General features: G+C 52.3%; 1 protein-coding gene across 5 annotated transcripts in view; it reads left to right on the top strand.

Annotated features, from left to right (window-relative positions):
• ASAP1 (ArfGAP with SH3 domain, ankyrin repeat and PH domain 1) overlaps positions 1 to 13,027 on the top strand; it is a 271,886-nt gene that overhangs the window by 49,470 nt on the left and 209,389 nt on the right. For all 5 annotated transcript variants that reach the window (XM_045861006.1, XM_045861004.1, XM_045861007.1 and 2 more), the window contains one exon: positions 3,243 to 3,369. In XM_045861006.1, coding sequence (XP_045716962.1) covers positions 3,243 to 3,369 — 127 coding nt within the window. The remainder of the gene's footprint in view (positions 1 to 3,242; positions 3,370 to 13,027) is intronic.

The following is a 13,027-nucleotide window of genomic DNA, read 5'->3' as shown; positions in this document are numbered from 1 at the left end:
CTCTCCACCTCTGGTGCATTGTCAGCCATCTTGCAGATGTACCCCCTTGGTTGTTAGGCAGATGGGTGGGAGTGATACCCGCAACTGCAAATATAACCTAGCCAATTCCTGAGGACAGTGGGGTCAGTAGTGCCACCACTGTCCCTGAGGATAAGCCACCACTGTTCTCACTACCTCTTTTCAAGGAGGTAAAAAAAACACCCTGCAGGACCACTGTCAGCGTTGCACGGAGTAAGAAACTGGCCTGAGGAGTACAATGATGCTGAATAGTCTTTGATGGGGATGATGATGATATGATGACCCCACTTTATACAATGCTGGCACACACAAGTGTAAGTGTGCATGTGTGTGTGTGTGCATGCGCATGTGTGATTCCTGGCTCTGGAAAGGATGATGTATATTTCTGAGCAGCTCCACACACACAAAAAAATCCAGCGTTTTAAGTTCTGCCCAAATCAGAGTCTATTCACTTGCAGATATCCAGGAATGGTTTTCAGGGTGCTTGAGAAAATGAGAGGTGCAGATGGTTTGCACTGGGGCATGGTTTCAAATTTAAAGAGGATGATGGCCCATGAACCCATCACGGTTCACAAAATGGTGTGAACCTTTGAAATTGTAATTGCAGACCAGTGTGAGGAGGTACATTCTTACCCAGGCACAGCATCACATTGTTCACACGTTCCTTTCTTGGCCGGAGGACATGGGGGGGAGGAGCAGACATATAACATAATCTTCAAATGAAAGTGAAACACCAATTGATGACAGCAAGTTTGGCCTCTCCGGTGAATTCAGTCACGAAAGAAATCCCTGGCTGTTTACCATCGCAATCAGCTTAGCTTGTAACGATCTTTCTTCCTCGTATCTGCAGAGCTGAGGGTATACACAGACTCAGCTCCAGCAGGAAGAGATCTGTGCAGTCCTTTTGACACATCCCCCGTTTATTTTACAAGTGATGGAACCAAGGCCCAAGGTGACGACATCAGTTATTAGGAGAGAAAGCTCTGGAACCCAGGGCTTCTGGAATTGAGGCATTCACTGACTCTGGGCTTTTAATAACGGCTCATACTTATTGAGGCACAGTATGGCTTTTCCTATAAGCCACACATGTAGGATGGAAGAAGCTATCAGCCCAGCAGAGATGACAGATATTAGATGGCAACTTGGAATAGAGGGAAGAAAAGAATAAATGCAAAGTCGACGTCTAAATTGATTTGCAGCCTAGAGGAAAGCTCTCCTGGAGCAGATGGAAGCATGGGTGTTGGTGGTTGCGCTCTCAGCTGCCCCATGGCCTAGCATGGGGTTACTGAGGCTCAGAAAACTTAACTAGCCCACACTGATAGGGGCCACATTTCCTCTAAGTCACTGAACCTTCCACATGCAGGATGAGCTTGTCACACAGAATGCTTCAAACTGGCAGAATGGCTTTCCTGTGCACAAAGCACTTTCTCATCATTATCATGGAACAGCCCCATGGGGATGGTGCCCTTATCTTCGCTCTTCATGTGAGGCAACTGAAGGCCAAGATCCCTTAAGCCAACTGGATATCAGTAGGACTCAGCCTCTCCTTTTTTCTGCTCAAGATGTCACCTTGTCATAGGGGCCTTCTCTGAACATTCCTTCCGCCTCCATCACTTTCTTACTTTACATATAATCCCGTTCCTCTGATGTATTTGCTGGCTGGCTGTTGCCCTACTGGAAGGTACGCTCACCAGAGCAGGGGCATGGTCACTATTGAATCTCCATGGCCGTTGGTGTTGGTACATATTTGTCCACAGTAAGCGAACTGATGCATTTTCATTTGACAACCATTTGGCTACTTATCTGCCCCAGGCCTGGTGCAAAGACAAGTTCCCTTACCTTGACATGCTGTTGTAGTTGGGGTTAAAGACCAGTGGACACAGGTAACCTTTCCAGATAGCAGGGACTCAATCCTGTCTTAGGCCACAGGGCCAGCAGTCCGCCCTCAGGGGGCGCATTTGGGTGCTTAGTTTTGAGGTGGCTATGGAAGGCTCCTCCTACAGGAGCCAATCTTGTGTTGTTTTCCAAGTGCTTAGGTTTTGTTTTTCTTTTTAAACCAATTTCATCCGCAGTCAATGGTGAGAAATTAAATGGATTCTTTGGACTAAGTAGACTGAGCTAGTGGGAAAACGAGACATCTGCTGGGGCCGAGGAATGAGCAATCTGTTAGTACTTTTTCCGCGGGAATTTGGCATCTGCTTAGCGTTGTACACCATTTGCACGTCGGGAAATGCATCTTACAGCCCCTGACCCCGGTCTTTCCTCCGGGTTAAAAAAAAAAAAATCGGCAATGAAAGATTAGAAAGCTGTCAAAAAATAAAAACTCTTTCGTTTGTTTTCAGTTAGCATTTTAGCGACTTACGCGAACTGCACACAGACTAGCCTTCCAGTGGCGGTGAGCGCCCCGCAAAGGGAATGTAGGCGGGAGCGGGGCGAGCAGGCTGCAGCAAGCCTGGGCACCGGGCTGGCTCCTCGCTCCGGTCCCCCGCCGCCCCGCGCCCCTCACAGCAGGAGGCGACTCTCCACGCTCGTTTCCTGCACCCACATCAGACTAAAAAAGAACGCGTACAACTTTTTTTGGTCCCCCTTCTCGCCGAAGGCTGGCGTAAGAGCTCTCCGCAGTCTACGCTCCGGGAGCAGCCCCCGCCCCGCGCCCGCGTCGGAACGCAGCCCGGGAGGCGGGGCGCGGGCGGGGGCGGGGCCGCGGGCGGCGGGGGCGGGGCGGGGGCCGCAAGGGGCGGGGAGGGGCGGTGGCGCGTGCGCAGAGCACTTCCTTGTTTGTTCCCGTGACTATAGCGGGAGCGCCGCCGCCCGCCGCCAGCCCTCCTGCCCGCGGGAGCGTGTGCTCAGTCAGTCGGTGTCCTCGCCGCCGCCTGTCAGAGCATCTGAGGAGGCAGCTGCCCGGCCCGATCCCTCTGCGTCGCGCCGCCCCGTCCCCTCCCCCGCCGCCAAGGAGCCGCCGCCGGCATGACCACAGGGAGGCGGGTCCCCGAGAGCCCCCTGCCTCGCGCGCGGCTCGGAGTTTGAAGGGCTGCCGCCGCCTGCTTCGCCCGCCCGCCCTTTCTCCAGCCGCCGCGCCGCCGCCGCCGCCGGGGACAGGAGCTGCGCCAGGCCGGGCGGCGGGTGGCGGACTGCGCGGGGCGTTCATGAGCCGCCCGGCGGCCCGCGGCCCCGGGAGCCTTCGCCGTGACTCACTCCCCGCCTGTGTCTCGCCCCCCCGGCAGGATGCCGGACCAGATCTCCGTCTCCGAGTTCATCGCCGAGACCACCGAGGACTACAACTCGCCTACCACGTCCAGCTTTACCACGCGGCTGCACAACTGCAGGAACACCGTTACCCTGCTGGAGGAGGTAGGTCGCGGCCGGCGCCCCCCGCACGCCCCTCCGGGGACCCCGCGCTGCCTCCGCTCGCAGCCGCTGCCCAGTAGTCGGATCGCCTTGATTCCTGAGCCGGGGATGTTTGGGGCTGGGGAGCCACACCCCCTCCGGGACCCCCGGCTCCTGGCTGGACCGGGGACCTCGGATGTGCAGCCTCCTGCCCCATGTGCCGGGGGAGCCGATCCCCCGGAGGCTGGAGGTGGGCAGAGGAGTGAGCGAGCTCCAGACACCCCCAAGAAGAAGAGGGAAGTCGTCTTCCTATCTTTTGCCGTTCCTGGGTGCTAGGCAGTCTGCTCGATGCTTTCCACATCTTTGACCCTGTCATAACCCGCGAAGTAGGTGGTGTCAGGCCACCGAGGGCAGAGCGAGGTTTAGCAACGTGGCCAAGGTCACCAGCAAGGGACAGGGAGATGGTCAGTGAATGCACTTCTCCAGGGCTTGGCCAGGCAGGTTTAGCCGCATAGGCAAGGGAACGCTGGCTGGGGCTGCCTCCACCCCAGGATTCCTACCCTCTAGTCCTGGTGCCTAAAGCCCTGAGTGCAAGGAGAGATCTGTGCAGACAGGTCCCCACCCGGCCCTCCTCAGGAGGCTCTGGTTGCGCTGGAGGCTGCTGCGCCAGCAGGACCTGCCCGCAGGGCACTCATAGCTGTGAACTGAGACCTGAGGCCCTTCTGCCTGGAAGCGCAGGCAGGGCGGGGGTGAGGGGGGGGCATGGGGATGGGGGGTGCAGAAACTGCAAGAAGGACAGCTCCTTCTATCTAGACCCTCCAGGGAACCCTTGTGAGTGTCTGGGGACAGGGCCAAGGACATAGTGATTTCCTTTAAAACTGTAAGTGAATTGGCGATAGGGTGGGATGGGTAGGGAAGGAGGAGCCCACACGGCCAAGAGCTGCAGAAGCCTCCGAGCCTCAGTGAAAATAGGACATCTGCCCTGGAACTTGGCACCATCTGTGAGTGCCATAAAGCACCACTCCCCTCCAAACCAGCCAAACCTATTTCAGCTGAAAAAGGCAGCATTTGGGGGAAGTTAAGAAAGCAGATCTTTTTGGTGGATTATCCTGGGTTGGTTTCTTTGAGGTTTGGGGAGTTCCTTCTGATGTAAGCTCCCCATGGTCTGTGCTCTTTTTATGTTGACGAGCTTGGGCTTCTATGGGCAAACTGCTCTTGATAATGGAGTTTTAAGACTTGCTCTTGAGACGTAGGCCTGGTATTCTGAAGCACAGGAGTCCTACATTTTAGGAGAGGAGAGATTTCTGTTAGCATTGGGTGTGGGGGGAGGGGGGAGACGGGCGACAGTCCATCTTGCCTGCCAGGTGCTGCAAATTGGTGTGAACGTTTTATGCCTGTTGAGGATAGTCTGTAGAGTTCTTTCTTGAGTAAATGTTGGGTTATGGAACTGAATTTTGAAATTCAGTTGGAGAAATACCACCTGAGTAGGTTTGTTTGAAAGCCAGAGAGGTAAATGGATCTTTGTTTGTGTGTTTGTTTCTGTGAACTGTCCGTCTTGCACTCTCCTGAAGCTTAGTGTCCAGGATTAGGTGGGGTTGCCAGGCATTCCGCCCCATTGTGGGTCTGTCCTGCACTTAATTTTGATAAACTGGAACATGCTGATACAGGAGCATTTTGCATCCTTTCTCTGCACTAATTATATGTGCCTTTGAAGGATGTGATACTGGTTAGACTGTGAGATTCTTTTCCTCCTCGACACTTCTTCAGTGCCTGCTGATAGAGCTGTCAGTTATTTTAACTTTCCCTTTCTGCACATTCAGATAGTGTTACTGTATTCTGTTTGGGTGGGGTGTGATAAGGGTAAGTAATGGGCGATGCTATTTGTGGGGTATGGGCCCATATTTTGCAGCAACGCCAGAGGATTGGCTTAATGTTGGATTATGTGCTGTTGCTCTTGGTCTCAGTGTGATGTAACTAAATTTAAAAGGAAATGCAAGAGATGCATTTGTGTGTGTGTGTGTGTGTGTGTGTGTGTGTGTGAAAGAGAGACAGAGAGAGAGAGAGAGAGAGAGAGAGAGAGAGACAGTGTTTTGCAAAGATAGGTAGAAAAATAGATCCAATCACAATATAAATGTGGTCGCCTATGAACTTGAGAAGGAAATTGGAACCAGGCTAGAAGTTTGAAAGTGGCATGTTGAAGTGCATGATAATATTCATTTTCTCAGAAATATAACAGTAAATGTTTTACTCGGAATGGCACGGCAATTTTGTAACTCTCTTTCTGAACTTGAGTACAGTACTGGTCAAGAAGTCATTGTCCCCAGTCTGTATCTTGTAACTCTTGAATCATATCCCATGAGGTTGGACTCATGAGTGATTGCCATTTGCATAAATGTGAACGATACCCTTTAGTTTCTTATTGATAGAGAATCACCACAGTCGAATTTTTATTTCCCAAGCTTACATATATAGTAGGGGGTGCATTATTATAAATATCTTAAGTGGGTAACAACTCAGCTCTTAAAAAATATGAGCCTTAAGGTTATTACTCTCAAAATATAAGGAGAAGTTTCAGGGAAAACCACAAAATCTTATTGGCATTTGCTTCACAAGTGAGATACTTGGAAACTTGAAGAACACTGTGTTGTCTTGTGGTTATTCTTAGGAATAGAACTTTTGGGTACTTTTTTGGTGATGTGGAAACTCAGGAATGAATAGGAATTAATTTGGGCAGTTTGGAATTCTTTAAAAAAATCTTTTCTAGTTCTCATAATTGAATGTCTTGTTTGTTTACTAGCCTTTTTGCTCTTTGGGTTCCCAATTAACATGCAAAAGTCCAAACTAGAAAACTGTATTAGAGTTCCAAGCGTGGAACCCGAGGTTAACCCACACTTTCCCTCTTGCTCTGTCATTGGCAAAGAGCGTTGTGCTTTTCAGACGTCGGTGCTTTCACCAAAATCTCTCCCTCTGTGAGGAGCACTGCAGGAAATGGGGCAGAAACACAGTCAAGGAGGCAGAGCGTACTTCTGGGCTTCACCACTGGGGGTGAAGGGTCCCCGTGATTCTGGGCGTCGGGATGTGGCTGGCACGCAATGAGTGGCTGCCTTTGGGAAGCAGGGACGGACTGGCTGCCAAGGTTTCATCCTGGTGTGTGAGTGTTTTCCAAGCAGAAAGCCAGTGTTTTGCTTATTCAGCAACCAAAGCACACTGACGTGTCTATTTTCCTCGTGACCATTTGGAAGTTATGAGTAAATGACTAGGAGGCCAGGAGGAGACAGCTCTCCCGAGAGGGAGCAAGCAGGCATTCCAGGACCACTGTCAGGGGCGGGGGGAACGGGAGACACCCTCCATGTAAAGGCTTGCATTGGCCATTGCTTAGCACTGGATGAAAGGGCGACTCCAACGAAGGTTTGCTTAGTCATTTACTATCAGGCTAGCACTTTGTCCTTGGTGCCTGTTCTCCCCATGTTTTGAGCGTCTGCTCCGTGCCAGACCCGGGTGGGCAGATGGCACGCATGCTCTCCTTGAACCCTCAAAGGAGTTTTAGGGGGGAGGGATCATTGTTAGCTCCATTTCACAGAGGAGAAAATTGAGGCCCGGAGATGAAGTGATTTGTCTCCAGGGTCACACGGCGAGTACGTAAATGGAGTTAGGACACTAAATGGAGTTCAGCAGTTAAGAAGACGGAAAACTGACATTCTAAACCTCTACAAAGAGCTGTTTCAGTGGCTTTGTAGCGAGCGTAGGACGCTTCGCTTTTATTGTGCCTTTAATTCTGGTCTCATGAAGCAGAGGTGCCTAAGCTCCTAAGTGGCTTAGTTTTTCCTCTGGTTCACATTCCAGCGAGTTCTTAATTGCAATACTTAAAGGCACTGTTTTCCCCCCAGTGCCTTCAAATGTTTGGTTATGGTTTTTCAGATTCAAATGTGGGAACACACTTGGTTGTAATCCAGGAACCGCATTTACCCAGCACACTTTCTGAGAGCACCTGCTCGGTGCAGGTCACTTTGCTGGGCCGAGCCGAGGCGTTCGGGTGGTCATCCGGGTTGTGTTATGGAGAAACTAATGGCCTCTGAGAAAGAGAGAAATAGGGCCATCACTCTTAACAAGGTAGAAGGGGACGGTTCATAGGAAATAACATAGGACATTGACCCCAGCAATATAAGCTAAATCACTCAAACGACCACCCAGTCCATATACAAGCTGTCCTGGGCCTACTATGTGCACAGCAGTGGGCCAGGCCCGGGGGACATGCAGACCAACAGCCCTGCCCTCCAGAAGTGCAGCCTGAGTTTTCCGAAGGGGGCTGACAGTCAAGTGAGGGTCTTGCGGTAGAGGCTCGCCTGGTTTAATGTGTGCGCGGGTGATGCGTTCAGTCCCTCCTGAAGGCATAGACGTGTTTGGCTGAATGAAGAATGAAGGTGTGGAATGCACATTCCTTATCAAAACTCATCCTTTTATAGTAACAGTCATTACTAGTTGTTAGCGTTCCTGCTAGGTACGAGCCCTATTCATGCTGTCCGTCATCATCCTTACGTCCCCCCTGCTGTTATCACTGACGCCCTCTTCTAGCAGTTACACCTTTGCCCAAGGTCACACCAGCAGCCGCTAGTGGATTTGGGAATTAATCCCATTTCTGTGGTGTCTGTATTCTTGCCAGTCAGACTTCATCTGTGCTCCCTCGCTCTCTCTGCAAGTCTTACTTGTTACCTGTGTTCTTCTGGGCATCTTCCGTGTTGATGACTGGAGGTCATCGGTCACCGATTAAGTGCTTTTAGGTCCTCCTGTGCTCCTCCGTGGAACATCACATGTGAGACCTCAGGGGCCCGAGCCTGAGGAATGGTCTTGTTCGTCGGCTGCCAGTGCTCCAGAATGCAGGGGCATCACTTCTCTCACATGTTAAAAGCTAGGAAGTGCTTGTTTATCCAGCAGCTGCTAACCTTGGTTGTAGGCTTACTGAAAAGGTACTCTCAGGAAGGGTTTCCATAAAATCTCGGCTGGCCCTGTGCATTCCTAAGGTAAAGAACATGCGCTTTGTTTGTCCCCGATCTCGTGAAGATAAAGCAGCAAAAGGTGAACAAACCTTCCCTGGATGCCTCCCCTTCTCCGCGCCCCCCTCTCAACTCGGGGCTCTGTGGCCCCAGCCCTCTGACCCAGTCCAGAGGTACTTAGGGTGAGTTGCTTTGGGTTTTTTTGGACATCACCAGCCAAGGTCAGGGAGTGAAGAATACATTTGCCTATAGACGCAGAGAGAGAAGGGACCTTCCTTGGTACACCAGAACTCATGTTCTTCCTAAAACAAGGTGGATACCTGTTGGCCAGGTATTCCAGGCTAATGCTATTGGCCTTTTATCCACCCTGTTTAGGGTTTAAAAAACATTGTCCACAGCTACCATCCAATAACAGCCCTGTCTGATAGCATTCCATCGTTTCCTTACGTGTGCAGAAACCACGGGAGTCGGAGGCCTAAGGACGGGGAGGAAATCAGGCGGGGGTTGCCCGCCGATGCAGATGCCGACTCTCAGCCCTCTGCACTGTACCCTCCAGAGTTTTCCCGCTGCACGGGCGAGTGGCGACTCCTCTTGCTGCTCCCTAGAACCTGCTTCCAGGTAGGATGGGTGGAGCGTGAACTTGAATTGAGGAACCTAACCTTGCTCGCCAGCCCACTCTCCCACCAGGCGTTCTGTGACCTGTGCGAGGCTGCAGCAGAGCGCACAGGACTCCCCGGCGTTGGGCCCACGGGCTGTCATTGGAAGCACCGGCGTGCTGTTGGACGTTCAGATGCCACCCAGGTCTCTGCCTTCGTGTGTGTGAGTCAGGGGAGCCTCGGAGAGGTGGTTTCCATTTCGGTAACCTAGTCATTTGGGGACTAGAGCCAGACCTTGGCCTCAGCCAGTCCCACATGTATTATTTAAACATGAGTCAAGTGATGGGCTAGAGATCACTTTGCAGCTAAGCCTCAGTTTCCTCATTTGATGAGTGGAGTTGTGTTGAGGCTTAAGGGAGATAATGCGTGTGAGGCACTCAAGTGACTGCCTTCTGGTGAAATGCGGCCCTGTGACGGGCAGGGTTGACCGGTCTCATTAGTCAGCCCTCCCGCCGTGGGGCAGGGGAGGGAGGAGTGAGAGGCATTCCCCGGTGGGGAGATGGCAGAGTTCTCTCCACTCTGGACCCGTGGTGACCTTTGGGTGGATGAGGAGGATGTTTCCTTGCTGAGGTCCATTGCAGCCCTGGCATCTCCTCGTGTGTGTCAGGGAGGGCGTCAGGCGGGTCACCGGTCCTCCCTGTGCCTCCCCGTTCCTCGCGGGGACTGGACCCACCTCTTAGTGAGTCGGTGTCTGGGAAGCGCTAAGGACAGTGCCTCGCATGGTGAGTGCTCCATAAATCATTATTGTCATCATGCTCATTGCTCTGGGTGTTCGTTGTTACCGGACTAGAGCCTTGACTGTGCAACTGTGAGGAGACTCGGTGGGTTCGTTTTGGGGCGTGGTGAGGTCAGGTGTGTGCCTTCAAGGACCTGATATCGGAGGTGCAGACGGGACCAGAGGCATTGCTAAACACTTTGACCACTGGGTCATGGTCAAAGCCAATTTGATCTGAAACAGATTGCCAGCTCACTTTTTACTATTATTCGCTTAGTCCTTGGTGGGTGCTAAGGGAACCTTGACTGAGGTCAGGGAACCAGTGGGCCGTGCTGCCCCCTGACCCAGGCCAGCCCCGTGTGCTCTACCCGTGCGGTCTCACTGGCCCTGCTGCCTCATGTCACTGCTGATTCTTTCTGTCTCATGCCCCCCATCCCCACCCCTCCGCCACGTTCCCTCCACTGGTGCATCCAAGCAAGCCAGGACAGGATGGCGCTGGCCCTTTGGATTTCTGCTGGGGCTTCTGGGGAAGGGGCCACTCTCTCTGTTTCACAGTGAATGCAGGTGTTTGTGGTTATCTGGGGAGAGGCGCGGGGGAAGCATTTGTGCCCTGTCCCCGGCTGGGACGAAGCACAGCGGCCGGGCTCTGTGCGTTCCTGATGATGGCTTGAAGCACCGGTGCCCCCAGGGAAAAACAAAGAGAAAAAGAGAAAAAGAGCTACTTGAACTTGTGTCTCTGTGTGCCTTGGGACCCTTTTCAGTGTCATTGCAGCGAAATGAGTTTTAATTATCTGTGGGGCCGGCGGGTCACCGGTCAGGCCTGCAGGCACTGGGTTCCGTTTGGTCTTTGCAGAGTCGGGAACCCGCAGCAGGCCCTTCCTGCCTGGAGCATGTCCCGAGCAGCCGTGGGTCATGGTGCCACTTGTGGCCACTTATGTAAGAACTGAATTTTAATGCGGAGGCTATGGTATAATTTTCTCAAAAGAACTGGAACATAGTCCCTTTGAGAAGACAGCACCCAATTTAGCCACCCAGGAGCCAGGAAAACAAAAGCAGAGCCTCCTGCGCCGGGGAGGGAAAGCCCCCGGAACGGGTGCGTTTTTGGTGCCAGCCATGACAGAAAGCAGAGTTGGCTGTGCTGTGCTGTGCTAGGCCCGCTTTGTCCCTGCCAGGTGCTTCGGATGCAGGAAAATAAAAGCTCTTCCAGGCCCTTCCTGTTACAAGTACAGCCTAGATAGCTTGTATTTCTGCTGCATGGTGCTCAGTGGCCAGGGCAAGGATGGCCATGTCCCCAGTACACAGCCTAGCACCTGGCCCAATGACTGTATCATTATGAAATACACGCCACAGAGCTGGCAGGGGCCTCCCACACCATCTAGTCCAGCCCCTCCTTTCTATGGATGAGGAAGCTGAGGCCCAGAGCACCCAAGGGTGTTAGGCTTCTTTGTTGTAAGCAACAGGCTCCGCCTCACCCCAAGAAAACAAAATACAGCTCATTCACGCAAAGGGAGGGCTTATTGGAAGGACTCATGGGAGTGGCAAGAATAGTAGGAAAGGAGGATGTTCTGTTTGGGAGAAACGCCAAGGATGGCAGCCCCAGCCCTGCATTCCCCCAGCTCCAGTGCGCCACACCAGCTGAATCTCCAGGGAGGATGGGATGGGCCAGGCTGGTGGGGGTTCCCTCGTGGGCGGGGCTAAGCCCTACACTTCAGCAGGGACTGGGCAGGGTGGGAGGTGAGAGTGGGGGCTGGGTGGTGGACTTGGGCGGGGGGAGCACTCTTTCTGTTTGCCCAGATCACACCAGGAAGCTGGCACTAGGACCTGGGTCTCCGGTGCCATCATCTGCATCCTTCTTTGGAGTGAGGACTCAGTGGACAGGCCAGTGACTCCCAGGGAGGACCAGTGGGGCCCGCAGGGTGGCTGCGGTCCTGGCACCCAGCGGCACTGGGAGCACATTAGTTTCTCTGCTCTTCTCTCTGCAAGGTTTTCCTCCCCCTGACCTCTCTGCTGGGTACTCATTTGGGACACTTGAAAGGGCTGTGGTCAGAGCACTGTGCTGCCTAGTTGTAGCTTTCCTGATGTGGTCAAGAAACACCAACATTCCACACGGGGTGTGGGCAGAGAAGAAACCCCCCGTTGCCGTTTCAATCCACAGTGATCACGTGGTTCTCAGAAATAACCTTCCGTAGATCCCGAGGATGAGCGGAAGGCTGTGCCGGGGAGCTGGGCGGTGCTGGGGACTTTTTCTGGTTTGGTGGCCTCCTCTCAGTGTTGAGTAACAGATGCTGCTCAGAGGTCGGACGAGGGTGAACAGCTTCACGTCCACCAAGTGGCTTCTTCGCTGACCGGCGACACCCAAAATAAAATGTGAGCATCTTCCTTTTCTTGAGATATGGGGAGTCTTCCTTTGTGTTTCATTAATCATTTTTTTTAATGAAGCCCATTTCCTTTTCCTTGTAATGTTTATTCACACGAATAGCACTTACATAAAATTAGATACTCCCTGTTTCTACAAAGTGCACATCAAAATAAGCGTTCATGGCTGGCCAGCAGCTGCTGCTGCTTTAATGGGAGTGAGAGCTTTCATAGCAGTACAAGTAACGGCACGGCTCCCTGTGAGTACAGCGGTGCCAAAGCAGATCACGCCGTCACCATCCCAGGGCAGCTGCACTTGTGACGGGAGTTTGGACAAATTCAGGACGTGTGAGCACTGCCACTAAGCTCCTACTGTGTGCTGGTTGCTGTGCTGGATGCCCTACTTCCAGCATCTCCTTTAATTTAATCCTTCCAACAGCCCGGCGGGATGGGTGCTTTTTCCCTGTTTCACAACAGACGAGCCAAGCCGAGAAAGGGTTTGGCCCGATCCATGCTGCGCCTGCCTCCAACTCGTTCTCAAGAAAACATGCTTTATGTTGGGAGTAGAAGGTTAATGAAACAGCAGCATCAGGAAATACTCTTTGGCTGACGCCAGAGATATTTAGGTTAGGGTTGAATAAGAACATCCTGGCAGGGTATTAAAATACCAGTCAGATGGCCACGGAAGTAGCATTTCTTCCTGTGATTTTAGGGTAATTGTCATCGACTGGCTAGTGAACTAAATTGTGTGCTTATTCATGTCCATACGTGTCTTCTTCACTTGAGTAGAGTTAGATTAAAAGTACTGCAGAGCCATGGAAAACCCCCCCACCTTTTCTCTTACCTGTTGGCACTCATAAACTTGACAAAAATAACGAAGATTGTGGTGAAACTGCATTTGATTTATAATTGTTGAGGGCAGAGCCGGTGAAGGTTTTCCAGATTCTGCTATCTACCTCTTGGGA

This window comes from Phyllostomus hastatus, unplaced genomic scaffold, assembly GCF_019186645.2.
Source record: "Phyllostomus hastatus isolate PE091 unplaced genomic scaffold, TTU_PhHast_1.1 phas_scaffold_21, whole genome shotgun sequence".
Lineage (NCBI taxonomy): Eukaryota > Metazoa > Chordata > Mammalia > Chiroptera > Phyllostomidae > Phyllostomus > Phyllostomus hastatus.
The sequence above is the reverse complement of the archived record's forward strand: the minus strand, read 5'-3'. Positions and strand labels throughout refer to the sequence as shown.